The sequence below is a fragment of the Spea bombifrons genome, chromosome 12 (assembly GCF_027358695.1).
Source record: "Spea bombifrons isolate aSpeBom1 chromosome 12, aSpeBom1.2.pri, whole genome shotgun sequence".
In the NCBI taxonomy this organism is placed as follows: Eukaryota; Metazoa; Chordata; class Amphibia; order Anura; family Pelobatidae; genus Spea; species Spea bombifrons.
This window is the reverse complement of record NC_071098.1, coordinates 33,713,864-33,725,948: the sequence shown is the minus strand read 5'-3', so window position 1 is coordinate 33,725,948 and position 12,085 is coordinate 33,713,864. Positions and strand designations below refer to the sequence as shown.

Below are 12,085 nucleotides of genomic sequence, written 5' to 3'. Positions count from 1 at the left end.
CTTCCGACTATTTTGGAGGATTGCCCTGCCCCAGCTGAGGGAGGGGATATGCAGAATACGCTCTCCCAGAAGCCATCTCGGGATCAGACGTCAGAGGGAGGCTCGGAGAGACGCTCTGTAGCTGTCATTACAGGCATCTCGTCGGAGGGGTGTTTTCCCTGTCCATCTGCAGCCTAGCAACGTGGGGCAGATGCACTTCTCCCACATACCACTCGTTTCACTTGATTTTTTTCTCTTTTTTTGCAGTCCCAGATGCTCTGTGGTATCTGTTGGCTGCTAATTAATTCAGCTTGCACAGTAACGGTTAGCTGCACTGGCTGTTTGCCGGTGACCAGATACAGCCATCCGAGCCCCGCTGCCTAGAATGGCCTGCTGCCTGAAGGACGAGCTGCTCTGCTCCATCTGCCTGAGCATTTACCAGGACCCAGTGAGCTTCGGCTGCGAGCACTACTTCTGTCGCAAGTGTATCACAGAGCACTGGAGCCGGCAAAAGCACGGGGGCACTTTGGACTGTCCGGAGTGCCGGAGAACCTTCTCAGAGCCCACTCTGTCCCCCAGCCTGAAATTGTCCAACATCGTGGAGAGGTACACGGCGTTTCCCTTAGACGCCATCCTCAGCGCCCAGAGGACCTCCTTCCCGTGCAAGGACCATGACAAGGTCAAGCTGTTCTGTCTGACGGACCGCGCCGTGGTTTGCTTCTTCTGTGACGAGCCGTCCCTCCACGAGCAACATCAGGTGACCAACGTGGACGAAGCATTTGAAGAGCTGCAGGTGAGGGTCAAGCAGGTACTGGTAGAGCGGCTGGTGAGGGTCACGCAGGTACTGGTAGAGAGGCTGGTGATGGTCACGCAGGTACTGGTAGAGCGGCTGTTGAGGGTCAGAAGCAGCAGGTGTGGCACTGAAAGCTCTTGGGTAAAGTAAAGTATTGGGTGAAGTTCTGCATGGTTAAAGCGTGTTTGGGTCCTGCAGTGCCTGGGGTGATAATTTAGACTCCAACACGTGCCTGTGGGTTACCCCAATGTAAAAGGAATTTGTATTGAGACACCAGACCAGGTATTGGGGTCTCTTGCCCAGTCCTCCACTTCACTGTCCGGGTACCAACCATTTACAATCGGGTCATGAAAGCTGATCTGCATGAGAACGATTCCCGGTTGACTGCCCAGTATGCGTTTATCAGCACCCCGGGATCCCTTCTCTACATACAGCACTAGATCATGGCTGACCTGATCCCATTCCTCACCTAAAACCCAATTTCCAGTTCTAGATACAGATTTGTAAATAAAGATTAGCAGATTAAATCTGAATAATCTAGGCATTTCATCCTACAAAATTCCCTCTTCACTCCCACCTTAAACAGATCCCAACATCCTGTGGGTCTGTAAGGGGTAAAAGGAGCTATTTTTACACGCGTGTGTCTGGCATGTATGACTGAAGCATTTCTGCAGAAATCCATTCCCCTTGTAATGAAGCCATAAAATGTCCAAAGATTTGTTGAAGATCTGCCAAAAAGCCAAGGTGGCCGCAGGTCACAGGGAGTTTCCACGTCAAACCACAGGGCCTGTGATTTGAGTGTATGTTAATACCAAATACCTTCGGTTTATACAGTCCACGTATCCAGCATCTGGAAGCACAGCCAGGAGAGTCAACAAGTCCACGCCGTCAGGTCTGTAGTGATCCTCGTAGACCCCACTGATCCCTTTAACTGGGTTTGCATTTGAGCCACATAGCGAAGGTCAAATAACTCCTGCACTCTGCCCCATGCACGATTTGATACATATAATACTAATATACTCAGTTATATGTACACCTGCCTGCATGCGCAGCCACTGACTTCTGCTTCCAGTGTGTAGCAACGTGTCATCCCTCCCACGACTGGATTACCGAAGCCAATCTTCTCATATAATCTGGTCTGACCCACCAGAATAAGGGCTTCAGGGACCTACACTACACCCCTGGAGAGGGGTACCCTGATGTCTGGTATAAGAGTCACATATGCCTCCGAGGTCTCTATCATTTGGATTCCATCTGAAGCTAAGGTCCCAAAAGCTTATTTGTCTCACCTGAAGACTCCTTCCTCCCTTGGGTGGATATCCATTCCCCCACGAGATTAGACACTAGGACATGCCCTGATGCCGGCTCCAGGCAGCGCGCGGCGGGTGCGTTACAGACGAGGCAGCGATAACTCCGCAGACAGATTCTCTTTTCACGCTCGACACCTTCCGTAACGCTTACGAGACGCTTGTAACAGGGATGTCTCTGTCTGGTAATTAGCAGCCAGTTTGCTGATGGTTAATAATCTCGGATTAATGTTCTGGCTCATGGATGAGCGGATTAATTGGAATATTATATCAGAGATAATTATCAATAGCGACAGAACCGGCAGACTGGATACTACCGAGACGAACCCAACTGCCAGACGACGGGCGGAAATCTCCAAAACTTGGCGTATGAATTATACATAAGAGAGACACCGTAATGCAGATTAACCCCTTCACTCTGTGGTTAGAGACGCCAAGGTCTGTATTTGCGTTTCATGCTGGTTTCTCTTGACTATTTTCACAGCGGGAATTGAAGGAACAGCTGCAGGCGCTGCAGGAAAGCGAGCGGGGCCACACCGAGGCCCTTCAACTACTGAAACGCCAACTGGCCGAAACCAAGGTACGTTAACAAAGTGCTGCGTCTATTTGTCTGGGTCCAGTGGGGTACAGTGTGTGTAAATTAACGATTTATAGTTGCCGCTTTAAGGAGTAATGTTCCACCGGACTCGATTTCCCATTCTTCTAAGTCTTCAGCTAAAAGCCTGCGTGCCACCATCGGGGAAGCATTCGAGCGTCTCCATCGGCTGCTGAGGGACCGCCAGAAATCCATGTTGGAGGAGCTGGAGTCTGACACGGCGCGGACGCTCACCGACATCGAACACAAGGTCCAGCGGTACAGCCAACAGCTGCGCAAGGTCCAGGAGGGGGTCCAGATCCTGCAGGAGCGTCTGGCGGAAACTGACAAACACACCTTCCTGGGGGGAATCTCTTCACTCTCAGAGAGGTATGGGGCAAGCAAAAGGAAGCAGCCCAGGTGTGGGACAGCGGGATGGGCTAATGCAACAGGACAGAGTAACAAGGGGTAACAGGACTAGATAGTGTACAAGGATGGGAAGAGTACTGGGGTAACAGGACTAGACAAAGTAATGGGCTGGGCAGAGTTCACGGTCATTCAGGATGCGTTGGGGTAACACAGTAGAACGTGGAGATCTGTCGGTACAAGGCATCTATGTTTATAAACCCCCTGGCCACAGGGAGCAGGCAGATGAATAACTGCCCCGCTTTTCCATCCAGACTAAAGGGGAAGATCCATGAGACCAACCTGACGTATGAGGATTTCCCCACCTCCAAGTACATGGGACCCCTGCAATATACCATATGGAAATCTCTCTTCCAAGACATTCACCCAGGTAACGCTGTAACCTTTCCCGCTCTAGTGAACATCACACTGACTTTTTTTGGTCTTTACAATGACGTTTTCCTGCTACTCTTTTAGTACCGGCTGCTCTGACCCTCGACCCAGTGACGGCTCACCAGCGCCTTATTCTCTCTGACGACTGCACCATCGTGGCATATGGCAACTTGCACCCTCAGCCGCTGCAGGACTCGCCAAAGCGATTTGACGTGGAAGTATCGGTGCTGGGGTCACAGGTCTTTGATGGAGGTGTTCATTACTGGGAGGTGATGGTCTCAGATAAGACACAGTGGATGATAGGACTGGCCCACGAGGCTGTCAGCCGTAAAGGAAGCATTCAGATTCAGCCTGGCAGAGGCTTTTACTGCATAGTCATGCATGATGGGAATCGCTATAGTGCATGCACGGAGCCGTGGACACGGTTAAACGTCAAGAGCAAACTAGAGAAAGTAGGTGTCTATCTTGATTACGACAAGGGTCTTCTCATCTTCTACAATGCCGACGACATGTCGTGGCTTTACACCTTCAGAGAAAAATTCCCAGGAAAACTCTGCTCTTACTTCAGTCCCGGACAAAGCCATGCTAACGGTAAAAACGTTCAGCCGCTGCGTATCAACACCGTTCGGATCTAATCGCAGCTACTGTTTCATCCCTGAGGTTACATCTTCTGCCAGCAGCTACAGAACCACCCGGACCTGGGACACAGACTGTAGCGGATTGGGGTAATTGTACCCGATTACTGTTAAGTAACACAGGTGCTTATCACCGAATGGTGTAATTTCTCTACGCCATTCACGTGATTATGGAAAGCGTGAGGCGTTTTGGATAGTCAGCTGGTCCGTTTGCTTGAAAGATAACTTCATTTTTCGCTCCCTACTAATCTGAGGCATCATCTTTTTGGAAGGAACGATGACCGTCAAGACAAGCATCTCCGTGTAACACAGGACCTGAGACAGCAGCTATCAAGGAAATATTGATCAATTCTCCCATTTTCAGTGATTGTCCACCGATGGGAAAGCAGGGTTGGGTTGATGACCAAACTTTACTAATCTTACTCAGCGTGCTGCCTTATTCCCGAGGCAGAGACTTCTGCTATTATTCCTATGTACGAGCTTAATCAAAGAAAAGGGCCCTTTGGCTGTGGACCTCAGTGCCTGACAAACCATTCCTGTTCATCAGCGGGGTTTGGTGCACACACACCTTTTGTGTAACTCAGCGCTGAGGGGTCCACAACCTGGAAGCCTCATCTGCTTCCATGCGGGTCTGTCCAGAGTTCAAATCTGCGGCCGGCCCGTTGTCTCCATCGGTGGAGGAGCCGGTGGCCCATTGTCTCCATCGGTGGAGGAGCCGGCGGCCCGTTGTCTCCATCGGTGGAGGAGCCGGCCATATAACAGGAGCCCATTAGGTTTCATGATGATTTTAGACTGGATTAAACAAGAAGTTCACAACAGATCCATCCACAATTCACAACCACAAGGCATTTGGCATTGTGTCAAGAAAGAAAAGGCTTCATTAAACTGCTTCCTCGAGAAACAGACCTTTTCACACAATGATGGGCTCAAATGTTTTCTTTTTAAAATATATACATATTAGAAGCCATCTGTAATCTATTTAAACGATAATTTAATTAAATAAATTGACCGTTCTCACAGAATGAAATCTAGTAGGTTTAGGGGGCAAATTGTCGGGTAATAAAATCCCCTCCGAATTCTAAATATAAGACTAAGCAACGTTTTGCTAGAGCTGACTGTGCCAGACCCAGGTTACTTTACGCTCAGGGCAGTGGTTTGTATGTTTTCCAGATCGGTTTAGTGGTTCATTGTGATGTACACAATGTACGCTGGCCCTTTAACAGGGCTTGACGAGTTGCTCGTACAGTAAAGCAAACCGCTTTAGGCTCAATCAGTGCTTGCCCCCCCCACCACTCAGTCCACACATACCTATATTTACATACATTATTATAAGGGCTTACAGTATGATACGGACAGACCCATTGGCTCTGGGCCCGCACAGACCTCGAGCTCAGTCACGGGTGTTAGGAACTTCTGTACCAGTGTGATTCCTAAAAGCTGCAATAAAAAGAGATGCAATAGTCGGAACCAAATGTCTGCGTCTGTTTCTTCCCACCGACGGAACGGTACGAGTGCTGTATAAATCAATCAACAATAAAAGGGGTTATACTGGATTTCCACATGGCAGCCGTTACAGGGAATATATGGGGGCCATGTGGCTTTCTTTACTGCTCATGCGTTGGGTTTAATGCAGGTCACAGAGGGGTTCCCTAAATGACTCACCTGTTTCATTTAATGGTTATATTATCTGCATTTATAATGTGACCGCGTTCACCCCATGGACGCATCACCTTAACGATTTCCGTGACAAGGGCAGAAATCCACTTCCTGCAAATCTAAACCAAATCTCCCGAGTGAGTAAGCGAGACAACGGCATTTACCAAAACTTTGCTTTTTAGAAGAGTTTAATTTAAAAAAAAAAGTAAAATAAGGAGTAAAATGATCACACGAGGGTTAAGCTTCTGATTACAAATTAAATAAAGAACTAACGAAAGAGAAGGTGGTCATTCCCACATGGTGATAAGCCCCCTCGTCGGCGCATTCTGTGTCCGGCCCGACACGTTCCGCCTCCTCCTCTTGGGTCACTTGCCAGACGCTTGCATCTGTTTGCAAAATGCTTCAAACTGCTGCTGCTCCAGCTCTGTCATCACCTTGTTTAGAGCATAAATCTGCCGAGGACAAAGCAACAAGGTGAGAAAACGCTGCCGCCTCATTTACCATCCAATTCACGTACGATAACTGGGAACTCAGGCGTATTCAGGACTGCTCCAGCTGCACGTCAACCGATTCTGTTTGCTGAAAGGGTTAAGGATTCAAACCGCCGGCTGCATTTTAACGCTCCTCTGGAGCTTTGTATCTGGGAAACATTAGTACTTTATACTCACATGTGAGTGACAGGTGGGAGGAGCTACCTGTCCACCAACCTATCCCTAATAAAATATTCCTTCCCATATATATCAGGTTTATCACAAAGGGTTAACGCAAGCCTGCACCCTCTGCTATACGGTATACAGCGCACAGTGTTCTCAGATGGAGTACAAAGCGGAGACCACACGCAACGCACCAAACAGGACCATTGTGCACCGCGGGGCACGGGAACCGTTCTGTTTATACCCCACAGATCGCCGTAACTCAGGTGTACGGCAATGGGGTGATTTCACTCTATATCGTCTCTCACCCCCAACCCCACACAAACTGCCCCAGGTCTTAAAACACAAGTGTCAGACAAATCGACCCAGCCAACAAGGTGTAAACAGCTGTCATGTGAGCATCATGGGGCAATAACACTCAGCCCCGGGCAGGTATCAGCACCAGATGTTATGTGAATAAACATGCAAGTACTTTACTGTGGCAGACTGGGGGCAATAACACTACAGGGGGAGAGGCTGGGAGGTATGGGCCAGCGAAGGGGCTGGAACAGAGCTCTAGAAAAACCAGTATGACACGCCAGTCACCGCCAGGGCGGAGGAGTACGAGATCCTTGGGAACCACAGCAGGCTCTTAGTCAGGAGATAATTCCCTGCCCCGGGGGGAATCTGCCCAGCCCTGGCTGAGAGGGCGTCAGCAGTGCATTCGTACCGTGCGCCACCCCACATCCCATCGAAAACCCGCCACACGGGAAGGAAGGAGGGGGCACCCTCCATTTATTAACTCATTCATATCCAGCGCACAGCTTTATCACGACTAAACATCATATGTAACAGACATGAAACGTGGAAAACGTGGAGTCTCGGGACAATTAACTGACATGGACCAGGAATCTTGCCTTATTTGTATGAAGGGTACTTTCGGTACCGCTAGGCACAGTAATTACCCCGGCAGGTAACCGGGAAGAGAAATATTTAGGGTCAGGAGACACTGGCTTTGGCCGTGCAAACACGGTCAGCGAGCGCCAAGGCATCGCCGTCAGATTACGGGTTAGTTTGGTGCCGATCCACATTCAACTGTATTTGGCGAAGGTCGATTCCCGGGGTCACACTCCGGCCATGAGCTAAAAATAAAGAGCTTAGTCTATTAAACCCTTAACCGTTGAAGGGTCATGCACGGGGCCTCTCACTGGCACTCTAAGAGTTAACCTGCATGCAAGTTTATTCTAAAGAACCGAGAAGGGAGGGCCAGTAATTTACATGAAGCTTTACTGGACATGAAAGGGTTATTAACGTGAGCACCGAGACTCGTAGGAAATGCCTCCGCAGAGTAATGGTTTCAACAACATTGATTTGGCAAAAAAAAGTTCAAAAAAAGGCATTTAACCCTGCAAATACTGCAGTGCATTCCCTGCAAAAAACTGAGGGTGAAAGGGTTAATCTTCCTGAAATGCCAGACAGAGATTTAAAAAAAACAAAAAAAAAAAAAAAGGAAGAGGAAAAATGCCAAGTAATTTAACCCAAAGCAGGGAATGGAAGGGGCCGGATGAGGGCCGCCCCTCATTGTGTGCTCGAAGGTTTGTTATTTTGTCGGGTTGCTATGCAGAGAGTCGCACAGCGGGGAGAGCCCTGGACCGCGCACGCACTCACTCAGGAGGAATGCTTCTGCAGCTAAAAAAAACAGGCTGGCTGCCGGTTGGTTGCCATCGGCGGGGTGGGGCAGGCCTATGACTCACTATTTCTATTTTCTCCTGCAGAGCGAGACCAGACTCTCTACGCTGAAAGCCCACGCCAGCCTCTGCTGAGAGCTCTGCACCGACTTCTCCACGCCAGCCTCCCCGGTGAGCTCCGCACCAACTACTCCACGCCAGCCTCCCCGGTGAGCTCCGCACCGACTACTCCACGCCAGTCTCCCCGGTGAGCTCCGCACCGACTACTCCACGCCAGCCTCCCCGGTGAGCTCCGCACCAACTACTCCACGCCAGCCTCCCTGGTGAGCTCCGCACCGACTACTCCACGCCAGTCTCCCCGGTGAGCTCCGCACCGACTACTCCACGCCAGCCTCCCCGGTGAGCTCCGCACCGACTACCCCACGCCAGCCTCCTCGGTGAGCTCTGCACCAACTACCCCACGCCAGCCTCCCCGGTGAGCTCTGCACTGACTACCCCTGCCTACCAGGCAGCTCTACAACCCCTCATCTCTCTTCCAAACAAGATGTTTCTACTCAATAACTTCAGCCAGGGGGGTGCGGGCAAATTAGTGCAGGGAGCTATGAGCTGCCTGTCGGGATCAGGCCAGGGAGGTGGCGGTGGCGGCAATGTTCTCCAGGGAGTTCTTGGTGGCCTGACCGGACAGGGCCAAGGAGGTGGTGGAGGTGGTGGAGCCGGCAAAATGCTGCAAGGGGTTATTGGTGGCCTGGCTGGACAGGGCCAAGGAGGAGGTGGTGGCGGCGGCAATGTTCTGCAGGGTGTTCTTGGTGGAGGAGCCGGTAAATTAATACAAGGAGCCATAAGCGGTCTGGCCGGTTCAGGACAGGGGGGTTCCGGATCTGGGAAGCTCTTTGCAGCCCCCGGCGGAGCTGGGGGGGGACAAGCAGCAAACATCCTAGGAGGGATTGTCAATGTTATCGGTGGATTAATCGCCAACTACAACCCTGCACCTCCACCAACACCATGCGCCAACACATACCAGCAAGAAGCCAATGAGAACGAAGAACAGAGACAATTCCGACGTCTCTTTAAACAGCTTGCAGGAGAAGACATGGAGGTCTCCCCTGCAGAGCTCCAGAACGTCCTCAACAAGGTGGTAGCAAAACACTCAAATTTGAAGACCGACGGCTTCAGTATTGACACTTGCCGCAGTATGGTGGCCGTCATGGACAGCGACGGGACGGGGAAACTGGGCTTTGAAGAGTTTAAGTATCTCTGGAACAACATCAAGAAGTGGCAATGCATCTACAAGGAATTTGATGCCGAGCAGACAGGGTACATTCGAGGATCCGCCCTGCCGGGCGCCTTGCAAGCTGCCGGCTTCGAGCTCAACGAGCAGCTCTATCAAATGCTGGTGCGGCGTTACGCCGACGACAAAGGCAACATCAACTTTGACAGCTTCATCAGCAGCCTGGTTCGAATGGATGCCATGTACAGAGCGTTTAAAGCCCTAGACAGAGATGGGGATGGCGAGGTCCAGATCAGGATGCCAGAATGGCTGAAAATGACTATCTATTCCTAAAAGATGTGTTCACCCTTCCGATGCCCTGGCTGGGGTTTATGGGGGATTTGCTGCTGGCTACCCCTGGCTTGGTAATTGGTATCTGACTGTTCTCTGTAGATGGGTGAGGGATGGCGGGGTGGATCTGATGCATTTCTCTGCACTCTTCATCTTCTATATAAATGTCTTGCAGCTGCAAATGTATTATAAATATATATAAATCGATATCAAACCTATAGCCTCGCTGTGATCTATCATAAAGCAGATCTATTGGCAATAACCACTGTATTCTGTACAATAAAACTTTACTGCCATTGAACGTCCGCAGCACATGGGCTCAGCTTGGATTTTTACACACGGTTTGCAGAATTTAATGCCCAAACGTCTTTGGTTTTAAACAGAGAGCGGGTGAGCCCCTGGCAGCGAGAGGGTTAACCCTTACGCACGCCTGGTGTGGCACCCGGTAGCCGCAGAGTACCGGCCCTGCCTGACATTTAGCCCGAGGCGAGGGCTGTATCCTCAGCGAGGACGAGTGGGAAGCTGATCCGCATGCAGGGTTTGTGTTTCACAGGATCCGAGGATTACCCTTCGTGCGAGGAGATCCTGAAATCCCACATTTATCAAACCGTGAACACGTATATAGAGGGAAATAAAACACAGACAAGACGGGCTGGGTGGCTCTGATCCGTCTCCAAAATGTATGATGTGCACGTTTGCGTGTGTTCTACCGGGTACACGCGTGTATATGTGTGCTATAATATCTACATACGTATGTACATGTGTGTGAGTTACAGTGTATACATGTAAGCATGGGTGTATGTGGGAGGACACGTGTACCCGTGCCGCTGCCTGGCAAGGGTACAGCCTGTGTGAAGTATAAGTGATCCCTATGGAGGTCTTACACCCCCCTCATGCTGCAGGACGGCACTTTATACGCGCTCCTCTGGGACACGGGAAACCGATGGGTCCAGGAAAACATGGCCGGCCACCACACCAAATAACTAATTCCTGTCATTATGCAGAAGTGATGGAAGCTGGTGCTTCTGAAGAGTGTGAAAGGGGATTTCACGCGTGCACTGCGTACAAAACCGTGTTAGCTATGAGATGGTGGCGTGTGATGGCACTAATGGACCCTGCTGGAACCCAGATATGAAATGTGCTGATTTTAGTTGGCATGTAGGGGAGTCTAATGAGAGGAGCCAATGGCTGCAGTAAGAGGCCAATGAGGAGACTTGTTTAGCGGGTGCAGTAACATGGCGCCTATTGGGAGTAGCATCATGGCGGACGATAGGTGGCGTTCCCTGTGGGTGTAGTAAGATGGCGCACTCGCCTCACCTCCGCCCTCTGCCGTTGCTTCAGTTCCTGCTGGGCCGTTTTTTGTTTCGCTTTCTCCTGCCGGCTGGCGGCGTCCTTAGCCTTCCCCTTGTCCTTGCGCCCTGCGGGCTCCATGGCAGCTGGCGTCCGGCTCTCAGTCACTGGACCCTGATGAAATTGTCCGACCCTAGAGCCGCCCGGCTGCCATCTTGGTACACCCAACCTGAGGTAAAATAAAAAGCATTGGCCTCGGTTACAGCGCGTCCCCCGGATCTCGCACCTCACGGGGTGGGCTGAGGTTCTGCTAACGAGTAACCGGGCACAGGCTTAAACGTGTGACCTGAAACCAGTCTTACCGAAAACAGAGTGCGGACTGCGGTCAGCCAGATTCCGGTCCTCCTCGCCTCACACAGACCGGGTGCAGTAAGATGGCCGGCTTCCTGCGCTAAACCGGAAGCACTGTCTGCGGGGAGCGGCTCCTCAGTGCTGTGTGAGGATGTAGTGGGGCTGATATCACGGATATAATAATAGTAATGATATTTATGATAATAATATAAATGATATTAATAATATATTATACTCCGGTTCCTGACTGGAGCCGCTCACTGCGCCCCCCTCTGGGCACTCTGGGACCTGCGGTTTGGCGGCAAATACACATTAACCCCTGGCGTGCCAGAGGGGTGTCCCCGTGAGCCCCAACTGTGGGTGACAGAGAGCGCGGGATCAGCTTTATTACCGACTGCACGATAAATGGTGTCTCTCCATACCTGCCAGGTGTCCCTGTGTAGTCTTTCCACCCCCGTTCTCCCCCCCGATGCTGCTCTTTTCTAGGAGGTCTGAATGTTTGCCGGGTAAATCTAGCGGACTCACCAGTACAAGCAGTTGCACGTTACAATGTCACGAATGCATCGCCACTTAAAACATGCTTCATTTTTGTCAGCACAGTCATGCATATTAAAAATAATCAACACATTGAATTGAACTCCCATAAGGCTCAGACAGACATACTACTTCCATGATGCTGGCTGAACGTCGTGGGAAGTGCAGCAACAGTACAGCTAAAGATATACATGTACACTGCCCTTACACACACTCACATATACATGTACACTGCCCTTACACACACACATACACTGCCCTTACACACACACATATACACATGTACACTG

At 50.7% G+C, this 12,085-nt stretch overlaps 3 protein-coding genes across 4 annotated transcripts; 2 read left to right on the top strand and 1 right to left on the bottom strand.

Annotated features, from left to right (window-relative positions):
- Nucleotides 1-115: 115 nt before the first annotated feature.
- Nucleotides 116-4,371, top strand: LOC128470188 (E3 ubiquitin-protein ligase TRIM62). 2 transcript variants are annotated; one of them, XM_053452030.1, is made up of 5 exons: nucleotides 116-772; nucleotides 2,564-2,659; nucleotides 2,787-3,043; nucleotides 3,334-3,449; nucleotides 3,536-4,371. In XM_053452030.1, the coding sequence occupies exons 1-5, from the start codon at nucleotides 365-367 to the stop codon at nucleotides 4,084-4,086; spliced, it is 1,428 nt and encodes a 475-aa protein (XP_053308005.1). In that variant the 5' UTR covers nucleotides 116-364; the 3' UTR covers nucleotides 4,087-4,371. The 2 variants fall into 2 exon arrangements, with proteins under 2 accessions (XP_053308005.1, XP_053308006.1); XM_053452031.1 differs by lacking the exon at nucleotides 116-772 and adding an exon at nucleotides 1,545-1,664.
- A 1,541-nt stretch (nucleotides 4,372-5,912) lies between these two features.
- SVBP (small vasohibin binding protein) lies at nucleotides 5,913-11,402 on the bottom strand. Its single transcript, XM_053451849.1, has 3 exons — nucleotides 11,273-11,402; nucleotides 10,938-11,139; nucleotides 5,913-6,194 (listed from the first exon to the last, which is right to left on the bottom strand). Exons 2-3 carry the CDS (start codon nucleotides 11,049-11,051, stop codon nucleotides 6,108-6,110), a joined length of 201 nt encoding a protein of 66 aa, XP_053307824.1. The 5' UTR covers nucleotides 11,052-11,139; nucleotides 11,273-11,402; the 3' UTR covers nucleotides 5,913-6,107.
- On the top strand, nucleotides 8,433-9,921 carry LOC128470020 (calpain small subunit 1-like). Its single transcript, XM_053451848.1, has one exon. The coding sequence runs from the start codon at nucleotides 8,607-8,609 to the stop codon at nucleotides 9,621-9,623; it is 1,017 nt and encodes a 338-aa protein (XP_053307823.1). The 5' UTR covers nucleotides 8,433-8,606; the 3' UTR covers nucleotides 9,624-9,921.
- Nucleotides 11,403-12,085: the final 683 nt, after the last annotated feature.

Coding starts and splice junctions, on each gene's coding strand:
- LOC128470188 (XM_053452030.1), top strand. CDS start 365: ATGGCCTGCTGCCTGAAGGACGAGCTGCTCTGCTCCATCTGCCTGAGC. Junction 2,660..2,786: donor GCCAACTGGCCGAAACCAAG/GTACGTTAACAA, acceptor CATTCTTCTAAG/TCTTCAGCTAAAAGCCTGCG. Junction 3,044..3,333: donor ATCTCTTCACTCTCAGAGAG/GTATGGGGCAAG, acceptor TTTTCCATCCAG/ACTAAAGGGGAAGATCCATG.
- LOC128470020 (XM_053451848.1), top strand. CDS start 8,607: ATGTTTCTACTCAATAACTTCAGCCAGGGGGGTGCGGGCAAATTAGTG.
- SVBP (XM_053451849.1), bottom strand. CDS start 11,051: ATGGAGCCCGCAGGGCGCAAGGACAAGGGGAAGGCTAAGGACGCCGCC. Junction 6,195..10,937: donor AGCAACGGCAGAGGGCGGAG/GTGAGGCGAGTG, acceptor TGTCCTCGGCAG/ATTTATGCTCTAAACAAGGT.